This window comes from Emys orbicularis, chromosome 5 (genome assembly GCF_028017835.1).
Source record: "Emys orbicularis isolate rEmyOrb1 chromosome 5, rEmyOrb1.hap1, whole genome shotgun sequence".
NCBI classification, from domain to species: Eukaryota; Metazoa; Chordata; order Testudines; family Emydidae; genus Emys; species Emys orbicularis.
Genome location: NC_088687.1, coordinates 47,066,428 through 47,079,742, shown reverse-complemented (window position 1 = coordinate 47,079,742; position 13,315 = coordinate 47,066,428). Strand labels below are relative to the sequence as shown.

The 13,315-nt window shown below is 42.3% G+C and overlaps 1 protein-coding gene across 1 annotated transcript in view; it reads right to left on the bottom strand.

Annotated features, from left to right (window-relative positions):
* The window catches only part of LARP1B (La ribonucleoprotein 1B), a 115,359-nt gene that overhangs the window by 23,841 nt on the left and 78,203 nt on the right, over positions 1–13,315 (bottom strand). The window contains exons 9-12 of the mRNA XM_065404658.1: positions 5,778–5,952; positions 4,343–4,506; positions 3,242–3,616; positions 630–741 (exon numbers count right to left, since the gene is read on the bottom strand). Coding sequence (XP_065260730.1) covers positions 630–741; positions 3,242–3,616; positions 4,343–4,506; positions 5,778–5,952 — 826 coding nt within the window. The remainder of the gene's footprint in view (positions 1–629; positions 742–3,241; positions 3,617–4,342; positions 4,507–5,777; positions 5,953–13,315) is intronic.

Below are 13,315 nucleotides of genomic sequence, written 5' to 3'. Positions count from 1 at the left end.
TAAGTAACAAAATAAAAAAAAAAACACCAATTTTTATCCATCCTGCTCTCTTTGCATCCCTTCACTGGCTCCCTCTTCTCTATCATATCAAACTAGTTACTTGTCTTTAATTTCAAGGCCCTTCATGATCTATCCCCACCCTCTCTGTCCTTCAGTATAAAAAAAGTCAACTTCCATCTCCAATCAGCCCATGTTGTCAGCCTCCATTGTGCACTTGTTAAATTTTCAAACAAGCATCTTTGGGCTCTCTCATGTGCCCCTCACGCCTGGGAGAAACTTCCTTTAAACATTGACAAAATTAACTCCTCATCCTTCAAAACTCTCCTGAAAACTCTACTGTGCTATGATGACTACAAAAATTTTTACAACGGTTGGGCTGCTGACGTGCTGAGACCATTGCTTATCATGCTGACCAGTACTGTCTCATTGTTTCCTTGTACTTCCCTGTCTGTACCCATCTGCTATCACTTGTTTTATATTTAGGTTATGAGCACTTAGGGGCAGGGACTGTCTTTTTGTTCTGTGTTGGTACACACCTGGTACAACGAGGTCCTGGTCCATGACTGGAGTTCTTAGTAATGAGAATAATACAAGTAACAAAAATAATAAAGAAAGTACAATTATATTACCTTGTTGTGACCTTGGAGGCCATGGAAGAACTTCCTGGTTTGGCTCAGGTGTAAGACTGTCAAACTCTTCTTTACTGATGAGATTTAGTTTCTTGAAGTTTTCAACCTCTTGCTGAATTTGAAGAGAAAATTTCACAATTACAAAAGTGACAATTGTGTATCAATCTAAAAACAGACAAGTTCACAGAACTGAGTTGCACCAGCATGCAACATGTCAAGCAGAATTCATTCACAATTGATCCTGCACAACCACAGTCCTTTCTGTTGACTTTGGGAGGTTGCACACAGCAAGCTTGTGAAAGAAAATGGAAGATGAAGCCACCCCTGGACATGTGCAATGAGCTTGGCTTATAGAAGCAAAGTGTGCGCCCCTTAGTATTGTTTGCAATGACCAAATTCATGAAACTAGAAAAAGTTACCCTACTTTATAAAAGAGGAACAGAACCCTCATTTTCCCAGTTTCTGTCCTGTGCCAAACCATCTTTCCTCTATAGTAAGGTGTGCACAGGAAGATTCTGGCAGTTTGGGCAGGGGACGAAGGAGTAGGCATCTCCTATTTACTCTATCTCTCCCCATTTCAACATTAAACACAAAGAATTTCAGGAGTAACTAGTAACTTTGGATGCCCAACTTGAAATTCCTTAAAGATGTCTGTTTTTTCAGAGGGTGGATGCTAAATACTTTCTGAAAAATGAGGCCTCTTTGAAGTATCTCAAGTTGGGAACCCAAAAATCAATGCACCCAAAAAATAATCACTAAGCACTTTTGAAAATCTTGACCAACAATTAAAAGAATGAGGTGGGAGAAAACATTTACCTCTCTATTCTTTCTACTGTCCTCTTGCAGTTTACTGTACAGTCTACAGACATCTTGCATTTTCGATCTTTATCTATTCCTTATTTTCTCCTATATTCTTTCTTCTTCTTTTCCCATCCTTGTATCTATTTCCCCTTTTCTTTAGTAACTCCCATTCTTTTGTCCTCTTTCCTTGTCCCATACTGAAATAGGGTCCTGCCACCATGATTTGCCTCAATCCAGTGCTCACCAAGGGTGGAAAAAATGGAAGTACAAACACTATCCTAAATACGATGGTAATCCAGCTCAGCTGCCTGTAAACTTGCCACTCACAGCCCTGCCCAAAGTCAGAAGTGGATCTGACAAGGAGCAGGGAGGACTAACTCACAAAGAGGGGTTCCTTGGAATGACTGATTAGTGAGCAACATGTGACAGGGCAGGAGTGGAGAAATCTGAGTTCCTGAGGTTCCAGCAGCTCAGCTAGCTTGCTACCACATTCACTGGCCAGCTACTTGGTGTAAAACCACCAGTGTGTTTAAAAATCCATTGGTTATAGATGGAGGTGTTTGTCCTTTAGGGACACAGGCAGGGGTGAAAGTAACTTAAAGGACTTACCGGTATGCCGGAGTCCTGAGTGGGGGTGGCCTCAACCGGAAGAGGTGTGACCTCAATGCAAAGAGGCGGGGCCCTTCAAGTTTTAAAGGCCCTGGGGCTCCAGCTGTGGCTGGGAGCCCCAGGACCTTTAAATCACCCCGGAGCTACCAGCTGCAGAGGCCGACACGGAGCTCTGGGCCCCTTAAATCACCACGGGAGCCCTGCCACCGCTACCCCGGGGCGGCAGGGCTCGGGCTCGGGCAGCGGTAGCCGTGGCAGGGCTCCGGTGGTGATTGAAAGGGCCCGGGGCTCCGGCTGCGGCGGGAAGCCCCGGGCCCTTTAAATTCCCGCCTGAGCCCGGCTGCCAGAGCTCTGGCGGTGATTTAAAGGGCCCGGGGCTCCCCGTAGCAGCTGGAACGCTGGGCCCTTTAAATCCCCGCCGGAGAAGCCGGTCCAGTCTGGCACGACATACCGGCTCTTGCCAGTACGCCGTGCTGTACCGGCTTACTTTCACCTCTGGACACAGGCCACCTTAGTAGTATTCCATATTATAGTATATGGACTAAACTTCTGCAGGTTCACTCCTGTTTTGTGGACCCACAGATGGGCAAGGAAATAGAAATATAGATTAAAATGAGGTTGTGGGTATTAAATCTGGCATTTTACTTGCACTTTCATGCAACCTAACTTTATAGATGATAAAAAAAATTGAAGATAAAATTTACAGTGCAATGACTTCAGTTTCATTCCCTCATACTCTACCCTACCCCCAAAACAGGGAAATCAATTTGTCTTTCCTATGAACACATTTAAAATTTTTATTAAATACAAGCTGTTTGAGCACATGTAAAGTCTGAATTATCTATTGTATACTCTTAGCATTCAAACACTACCCCACCAGCCTAAAATACCCTATTGTTTAAAACAAACTATTCCTTCACTGGCTTAGATCTAAGTTTGAGGGTGAAGAGATACATTTATCTTGAATTTAGCAACCTCTGCTACACCTAGGGTCTATAATAGAAAGCAAGTAATTAAATTGCAATCAGAAGTTAAAATTAAACAAAATAATTACAACACATACTATAGGTATACATATGATAATTATTTTCTATTTTCTTCCACCCAATTAGATTTTTGATAGTATAAGTAGCAGCAATAATAGTCAATTTTAGGCTTGTTTGGTCAAACATCTGTTTAAGTTGTATGACAGAAAAAATTACCTTTATGGCTGTAGAATCATTTTCACCCTGGTCCATCCATAAATCCTGTTCATAATAGTATAAACCATCATTAATAGCTTTAGCAAGTTCTGATGTAATTTTTGCACGAGACACATGGTTGCCAGTGCGATCTCCACCAGGATGTTTTCTCATATAAGGTGGTGTCTGTGTTACAATCAAAATTTTGTTTACATCGTGGTCATCAATTTCATAATCTGAATCATTGTCTGACCAATCAGTAAATGTATTTTTGCGACCTTCTATTTGTTCCATCTCCTCATCAAACAAAAAATCAAGCTCTTCTTGTTCTTGTTCCTGTGAAGGTGGGGCCTGCTGTTGCTGACTTGGTGTGTGCTCTAGTGTATGCACAGATTCCTGAATGAAGAAAGGTAACATATGACATTTTCTTTGGGAAACAAATTACTTGGTTATTCTGTTACTTCTTTTAATGGATACTGACAGGATCATCTCAATGGATGAAAACAACAAACCTTAAGAGGAACATTTTGAAAGGCATTTTCAAAGGCACAAATGGCTGTTAGCTGTCTAATTGCTGTTGACTTGCAAGGGTTTCTTAAGCTTAGTACAAAGACAAAAATTACAGTGCTAAGGTCCATAGAGAATTCTGACACCAGCTTTTCACTAAATTCTCTCTCACACTGTAAAACATATAATTTCTCAACAGAACCTAAACACCTCCAGTTGTGCCACTGCATATGGGCCCTATTTTAAGGCCCAGTTCATTTTCCAAAATTAAGAGTGGTCTTTCCTTCTACTTTTAAATACTCTTAAGATTCCAAATTAGGATAAATTATTACATATATATTATGTATATTGTAATATCAAGTTAGGTGATCCATGATAATATGAACAGTTCTTTGTTCAATATAATGGACAGTTTTATGATCTGGAGCAAATTTAGTTCATTCTGCTCATACAGACTGCAAGTATCCTGAGGAGTGTTAATTAGGCTTATGTGAAGGTATCAGCACTCCCTCTCACTACATAGCAGTGGTATACTGTAGTATTTCAAAAATATGCAAACAATGAATTTTTTAGGGGGGAGGTGTTTTAACATTTTATCAAGGTAGCTAACAGTACCTTTAGTTTGACTGGGGATGGACGATGCCTCTTTTTCACTTCTATCCAAGGCTCAGAGTCCAGATCTGGCAAGCTCGTAGACAATCCTTTAGACATTGTTTGAAGGTTACTTGTTTCAGTGCTTTTCTTTGGGCTTCCCATTCTTGGAGAACTTGGTGCAGACTCTAAAATTGTAAATTAGTTGTGTATTCAGGTTTTTCTTTTTTTTGTTGCATTAGAGATTTTACTTTCATTGTAGCTATAATTCCTATTTCTAATTAAGGTTTAAATATGACACTGATCAGAACAAATTAAAAAAAGACTCAATTACTTGCTATTCTATATTTTAAAGAACAGTTTACATTGGTGACTCCAGCATAAATTAAAAGTGCCTCTGACGGCCTGAGAGATGGAAGTTATCCATAAAACAAACAGCATGATTAGTGACAAATTCAGTGCTCTGTATTTGGCAGTGGTTCGAGCACTGCTAGAATATTGTGTGCAGTTCTTGTGACAACAATTCAAGAAGAATATTGATAGAGTTCAGAGAAGAGCCACAGAATGAACAAAGGATTAGAAAACAAGTCTTATAGTGACAAACTCAATGAGCTCAATCTATTTATCTTGAGAGAAAAGGTTAATGGATGACTTGATTACAGTCTGTAAGTACCTACATTGGGGTGTGTGGGGGGAAATATTTAATAATGGGCTCCTTCAATCTAGCAGAGAAAAGTATAACACAATCCAATGGCTGGAAGTCCAAGGTAGACAAATTCAGACTGGAAATGAGTAAAATTTTTAACCGTGACAGTAATTAACCATTGAAACAATACACTCAGGGTTGTGGTGGATTCTCCGTCCCTGACAACTTTCACATCAACATTAGATGTTTTTCTAAAAGATATGCTCTAGGAATTATTTTGGGGACGTTCCATATCCTGTGCTATACAGGAGGTCAGACTAGATGATCACAATGGTCCAATTTTGGCCTTAGAATCTATGAATTATTCTGAAATCAGTTTGAGGTGATCATCAGTCATACACTAGAGATGTAGTCCTATGGATAGGGATATATTACAGCTGGCTCCTTTGGGGAAATATATGTTTTAATAGAGTTAATGTTATAAAATATGACAAGCAAAGAAATTCAGTTTTAAATCTGAAACTGTCTTGACTCTCTACATCTTTCCATTTACCAAAGAGAAGGTAATCTTACAAAACATGCACATCTCTTGGAAAAACATGCAACCTTAACCACAAGTTTACTGTCTTCTGGCACACTGTGCCTTTCTAACTGCCAGCCTTGCAATTCCCATTCCAACTAGCAGAGTTGAATTTTATACTTGCTATTCCTACTATGAAATCAAATATTAATGAAAAATAAAATGCAGACTTGTTGGACTAGACAGCAGTTTCAGTCCTAAAATTTTGAGTTTCTATGAAATAAATTCTTTACCAGTATATGAACCAAAAGCTTTGCCTGGTATAAATTCTGGGCAGTTGATGAGCTGAGAGAAGTCAGTTTGTGGCTGATTCCGTGAAGGTGGACCAGGAATTGGCCATTTTTCTGGGTCTACCCTTTTTCTCATCTTCTGATCCACTATTTCCACTTCTGTACTATCCTTTAGGGCCTGTGAGATAAACATGTTTCACCATTAAAAAATATACACAATCGCCAACACTGCTGATAACCATATCTTTCACTCTCTCAGTGAAATTAAACACAATCCCATGATTATCTGGGAGGGAATTTAAACTATGTCCTCCTCTACAGATCTTTACATTACTGTCCGATATGAGTAGGAACATTTTCAATGCAAATGAGCGTTAGGCTCTCAAACACCTGCATGCCAGAAATTAGTGACTATTTTAAAGAAAACTTACCTTTAAATTAGGACAACCTGGACGAGTCAGTATAAAACTCAGCACCACTTATTTTCAGTACCATAATTTTAATTATTGTGGCATACAGTTTCAAATATTAGCTGCTAGTTATATTTTTGAAGCCCAGATGCAGAGCACCAATTAACCAAAATTGATGATTCTTTATAATTCCTTATTTAAGGGACAGCGTTCACTCAGAATATGAAGCAAACTGCTTTTCTGGACAATTAAACAATGAAATGAAGTTGAGGAGTTCAGCAACTGCCAAAGTAGTTTATTGCAATTATTTCCCAGTGTTAATGTGATATGACAAAGTTGCAAGAAACAATACCAAAAAAATATTGCTTGACTTACAAGGATTTAGAAGTTGTGTAACTTTTTTCTTCATTTTTGGCGTTTGATGAAAAACGGAGCGGAGTCAAAAAGTGAATAATTTTAGGTAGTCTGTATAATGGAATGGTCTGTCACATGAAGTTGGTTAGTGTAAGGCTGAATGGGTAACTGGTATTAATCTCCTCTAAACTCCAAGGGAAATGGAAGGATAGAAACCAACTGCTGAGTGTGCCCTACAGTGTTGGTTTCTCCTTCCCTTTTTGCTAATAGGTTTACAATTTGGGTAGCTGTGCAGCTTGCTGGTGGAGTTCTCCTTTGACATGAGGGAGGATGCAGTGATTGCTGCTAGCTGGGAAACTCCATTCTGAGTCACGTGGAGAGCGCTGACCGGCCACAGCTTTGTTGACCTTTGAAACCTATAACTTGCCTATGAGTCAAACTCCCACAGTGCTTTGGGAATCATGCTAAGAGGAGGGGAAATAGTTTGCTGAGAACTACTAGAAAAGATCTGACAATTTACAAGGATTGTTAAGCAAGATATATTATTTTTAGTGATGCATTAACAACAAGAAACATATGCTTAGGTTAGAATTTAATATGTTTGTTTATCTCTTTTCTGTAAACATTTAAATATACTGGAAATTTATGGGTAAAAATAAGATGTTATTTCCTGTTTTCCCATACAGAGAACAAAATTGTAAACAGGCGGGCTACAAGAATGTCAATTCATAAGCCAATTCAGAACAAAAACAGTGCAAGCTAATAGTCATCGGCTGCAAAAACAGGTTCTCACAAATTGTGGTAATGTATCTGTTATTCACTGTCCAGTCTAATAGACTAATAAAATTCAACCAAGCTAACTGATCTGACATCTCTTTAAATTACTAAGTAAATTCAAACCCATGTGGGGAAACACTGGTGGCCCATACAGGGACCTCAGTAGCCAGTATTGACTGAACCTGACAAAGCAGGATCATAACCTACTTGCCAGGAATAAGATCAAGCAGTAGGGAAGTTGGAAACACTGACTGAGAGGCATCTAGAAAACTCAGCACATCCTGCTGCCAGGCACCTTGTGGGGGATGTAAGGTTAAATAAGAAATAACAGATAAAGTGAAATGCTAACCTGTGAAACACCGTAAAAAGTAAAATTCTGACTGCTAATAGTAATAAAGGAGCTCTGAAATTCAATTAGGTACTAAAACCTTTAGTTTTGAATTACTTGGCAAATTCATTCAATATTATTTTAACAAGGTTAACTCATCTAACCTTTATAAAGATTTGTTTTTCAAGGGTGAAATTACCCAAGAAGTTTGTTATCTACGTCCTGGCATGTCCAAAGTAAAAAATTCCTAACTTTTCTTTTTGCAGGTTTTTGTAACAGGACCACAAACAGTTTTTCTTTACTTTAATCTGTGACCAAGACACAATTATTGAGGCAAGTGGATTATAGTAACTTTTAAAAAAAAATTAATTCATTTTATTTGCCACTAATCCATTTGCTTTATGCCCATAAAAATGCAGTGTAGTCAGAAGCAATAAAACAGGTACAGATGGGGAAGGAATTGTCACAGGATTCACCTTTAAATCCTCATGAACCAAAATTAATCTTAGCAACAAGGAGCTGTTTGCCCATGTATGGAAGGAAGGTACCAGTGGGATTGGGGCCAGAACAAATTCACAACAATCTGATTTATCTGGTACACAATGTCCCCCATCATAAAATCATGCAAAATTGGAAACGTTAGGCTAGTGGTCACAAATGAGGGATTTGTTTGTGTTTTTTGGAACGTAAGTTCCTACCCATTAATGGTTACAGAGAAAAGCTTAAAAATGTTACCCCTACTACATTGTAAAGACTCAACCCAGAAGGCAAATAAAAGAACCCCACTTTTAAAATCTCATTTTAAGCCAATTATGATATTTGAGGGCCTGATTCATATTTTAAAAAAACATTTGAGGTGGCAATACAATGTTGCTATGGGAATTTTTGTAACTTTATTTTAGTTCCTACAGGACCTACAATTATTTAAGAAAGTAGTATGTTTCACCCTACATTTTTTAATGCTTGTGAGTAGTCTTCTGCCTCTTTCCCCTTCAATCCATAGTTCATGGATGTTGGATTACTGTGAGACAGTGGCGCGAAGTGGCTAGACCCGGTGTGTGATTTCAAAGTCTGAAAGAACATTTGATTTTTCCAAGTCAAGAATACTTTTTGTTGTATACACAAATATAATTTCATGGCAAGGTCTTAGTCCTTCACAGAGTAGTGAGAAGTCCTCTCCATAGCAGAAGTTAGCATTGGACTCTAGGAAGAACAATGTCCTCAACCCAGAAGGGATCTCATTTTCTTTATGGACCGTTAGGCCTGGTCTACACTACGAGTTTCTCTCGAATTTAGCAGCGTTAAACCGAATTAACCCTGCACCCGTCCACACAACGAAGCCCTTTACTTCGATATAAAGGGCTCTTAATATCAATATCTGTACTCCTCCCCGACGAGGGGAGTAGCGCTGAAATCGGTATTGCCATTTTGGATTAGGGTTAGTGTGGCCGCAATTCGACGGTATTGGCCTCTGGGAGCTATCCCTCAGTGCACCATTGTGACCTCTCTGGACAGCAATCTGAACTCGGATGCACTGGCCAGGTAGACAGGAAAAGCCCCGCGAACTTTTGAATTACATTTCCTGTTTGCCCAGCGTGCACAGCACAGGAGACCATGCAGAGCTCATCAGCACAGGTAACCATGCAGTCCGAGAATCGAAAAAGAGCACCAGCATGGACCGTACGGGAGGTACTGGATCTGATCGCTATATGGGGAGAGGATTCAGTGCTAGCAGAACTATGTTCCAAAAGACGAAATGCCAAAACATTTGAAAAAAAATCTCCAAGGGCATGATGGAGAGATGCCACAATAGGGACTCACTACAGTGCCACGTGAAAGTTAAGGAGGTCAGACAAGCCTATCAAAAAACAAAGGAGGCAAACGGTCGCTCTGGGTCAGAGCCGCAGACATGCCGCTTCTATGCTGAGCTGCATGCAATTCTGGGGGGGGGGGAGGGGCGCCACCACTACCCCACCTCTGACCGTGGATTCCAAGGTGGGGGTAATCTCAGCCATGCCTGAGGATTCTGCGGATGGGGAAGAAGAGGAGGAGGAGGAGGAGGAGGAGGATGAGGATGATGACAAGCTTGTGGAGAGCACACAGCACTCCATTCTCCCCAACAGCCAGGATCTTTTTCTCAGCCTGACCGAAACACCCTCCCAACCCCCAGACAATGAGTCCATGGAAGGGACCTCCGGTGAGTGTACCTTTGTAAATATAAACCATGGTTTAAAAGCAAGCATTTTTTAATGATTAATTTGCCCTGAGGACTTGGGATGAATTCGTGGCCAGTACAGCTACTGGAAAAGTCTGTTAACGGAGCGGAAATCCTCCAGGGACATCTCCATGACGCTCTCCTGGAGGTACTCTAAAAGCCTTTGCAGAAGGTTTCTGAGCAGTGCAGCCTTATTCCGTCCTCCATGGTAGGACACTTGACCACGCCATGCTAGTAGCAAGTAATCTGGTATCATTGCATGACAAAGCCTGGCAGCGTATGGTCCCGGTGTTTGCTGGCATTCAAGCAACATCCATTCTTTATCTCGCTGTGTTATCCTCAGGAGAGTGATATCGTTCATGGTAACCTGGTTGAAATACGGGAATTTAATTAAGGGGACAGAGGTGGCCGTTCCTACTGGGCTGTTTGCCTGTGGCTGAAAAGAAATCCTTCCCTGCAGTTAGCCAAGTGGGGGGGGGGCGCTCCTCACCCAGACGTGTAAGAACGCGGGGGGGGGGGGGGAGAGGAGGCTCCGTGCACCCTCCCAATCCACCCCAGTAGACAGCCCAACCAAAAGGCTGTCATTACTTTGAACTTTTTTAGTGGCCTTTTCCTTCCCTCCTATCCTCCTCCCCCCAAACCCCACCCGGGCTACCTTCTCAGTTCTCTCCCCCTTTTTATAATCAATTAATAAAGAATGCATGACTTTTAAACGACAGTGACTTTATTTCCTTTGAAAGCAAGCTGGGATCGAAGGGGGAGGGTGGGTTGCTTACAGAGAACGAGTCAATCAAGGGGGTGGGTTTTCATCAAGGAGAAACAAACAGAACGTTCACACGGTAGCCTGGCCAGTCATGAAACTGGTTTTCAAAGCTTCTCTGATGCGCAGCGCTTCCTGGTGTGCTCTTCTAATCGCCCTGGGGTCTGGCTGCGCGTAATCAGCGGCCAGGCGATTTGCCTCAGCCTCCCACCCCGCCATAAAGGTCTCCCCCTTACTCTCACAGAGATTGTGGAGCACACAGCAAGCAGCAATAACAATGGGAATATTGGTTTGGCTGAGGTCTGAGCGAGTCAGTAAAGTGCACCAGCGACCTTTTAAATGCCCAAATGCATTCTACCATCATTCTGCACTTGCTCAGCCTGTAGTTGAACAGGTCCTGACTCCTGTCCAGGCTTTCTGTGTATGGCTTCATGAGCCATGGCATTAAGGGGTAGGCTGGGTCCCCAAGGATACCTATAGGCATTTCAACATCCCCGACTTATTTTCTGGTCTGAGAAGTAAGTCCCTTGCTGCAGCCGTTTAAACAGATTTGTGTTCCTGAAGACGCGAGCGTCATGAACCCTTCCCGGCCATCCCATGTTGATGTTGGTGAAACGTCCCTTGTGATCCACCAGTGCTTGCAGCACCACTGAAAAGTACTCCTTGCGGTTTACGTACTGGCTGCCCTGGTGCTCCGGTGCCAAGATAGGGATATGGGTTCCATCTATCGCCCCACCACAGTTAGGGAATCCCATTGCAGCAAAGCCATCCACTATGACCTGCACGTTTCCCAGAGTCACCTACCTTTGGTAGCAGCAGCTCAGTGATTGGTTTAGCTACTTGCATCACAGCAGCCCCCACAGTAGCTCTGCCCACTCCAAATTGATTCCCGACTGACCGGTAGCTGTCTGGCGTTGCAAGCTTCCACAGGGCTATCGCCACTCGCTTCTCAACTGTGAGGGCTGCTCTCATCTTGGTATTCTGGAGCTTCAGGGCAGGGGAAAGCAAGTCACAAAGTTCCATGAAAGTGCCCTTACGCATGCGAAAGTTTCGCAGCCACTGGGAATCGTCCCACACCTGCAACACTATGCGGTCCCACCAGTCTGTGCTTGTTTCCCGGGCCCAGAATCGGCGTTCCACGGCATGAACCTGCCCCATTAACAGCATGATCTCCAAAGCGCCGGGGCCCGCGGTTTGATAGAATTCCATGTCCATGTCCTCATCACTCTCGTTGCCGCGCTGCCGTAGCCTACTCCTCGTCGCCTGGTTTTGCAGGTTCTGGTTCAGCATAAACTGCACGATAACGCACGAGGTGTTTACAATGTTCATGACTGCTGTCTTGAGCTGAGCGGGCTCCATGCTTGCCGCGGTATGGCGTCTGCACTGTTCACCCAGGAAAAAGGCACGAAACGGTTGTCTGCCGTTGCTTTCCAGGATGGAGGGGAGGATGTACCCAGAACCACCCGCGACAATGTTTTTGGCCCCATCAGGCATTGGGATCTCAACCCAGAATTCCAATGGGTGGAGGAGACTGTGGGAACTATGGGATAGCTACCCACAGTGCAACGCTCCAGAAATCGACACTAGCCCCGGTACATGGACGCACACCGCCAAATTAATGTGCTTAGTGTGGCCGCATACATTCGACTTTATACAATCTGTTTTCAAAAACCGGTTTCTGTAAAATTGGAATAATCCCGTAGTGTAGACATACCCTTAGAATTCCTCCCCTCAGCCTAGAGCACCATTTGCGTATGCTCCATATAGGCATTTTCTTCTCACTGACAACTGGACAGAACTTGCTTGGACTGGGTCACCAATACTTTAATTGTTTTAAGGAGTTCAGTGATACAAGGACTCCTGTCTCTTTCTTTTTCATCAAACAAGACTAAGCATGTTTAAGATTTACATTTTCTACCTTCCATGTAAGAAAGCACTTTGAGGCATGGTCTACACTTAAACATTTACTGACTTAACTATGTTGCTAAAGGGTGTGACTTTTTTGCTGACAAAGTTATGCTGGTAAAAGCCCCTGTGCAGACAGTTACACTGTTATAAAGGCACTTTATTCCAATATAGCTTTATTTTGCTTCACAAAATTGAAATAAATTTATATATAGAAACAACACTAGAGTGGGTTTTTTTTTCAGCTTTAACTATGCTGGTGTAGTGCAGAAAATACAAATACGTTTAGTTAAATGTAACACTAAGTTACACATAAAATCAGGGAAATAAAGAGTTAATCTTCCAACTGTAAACTTAGCGTCTTTGAATATACTATATGCTTTATAGCAGCAGTTCTCAAACTATGGGGCAGGCCTCCCAAAGGAGGTGCGGGAATGTGTCAAGGGAGGCATGAGTGGTGTGCTTTTTTTTTTTTTTTTTTTTTTACTTCTTTTTTTGAAGAGCTCTGGCTGTCAACCCTGAGTTGGTGGGGCTTGTGCAAAAGAGCCGTGCACACCTGGGAGGAGGAGATCATGGGGACAGCCGGAACCCCACCACCTGGGCTCAGGATTTCCTCCCTCTCTGCCCCAATCCCTCACTGGGAGGCAGCCAGGGCTCAGGTTCTTCTCCCCTCCCCTTCAATCCCTCACCAGGAGGCGGTGGGGGCTCTGGCTGTCAGCCTTGGAATGGCAGCAGCAGCGCAGAAGTAATGGTGGCAATGGGGTGCTAAAGCTGCTGTGAAAAGTGATATCA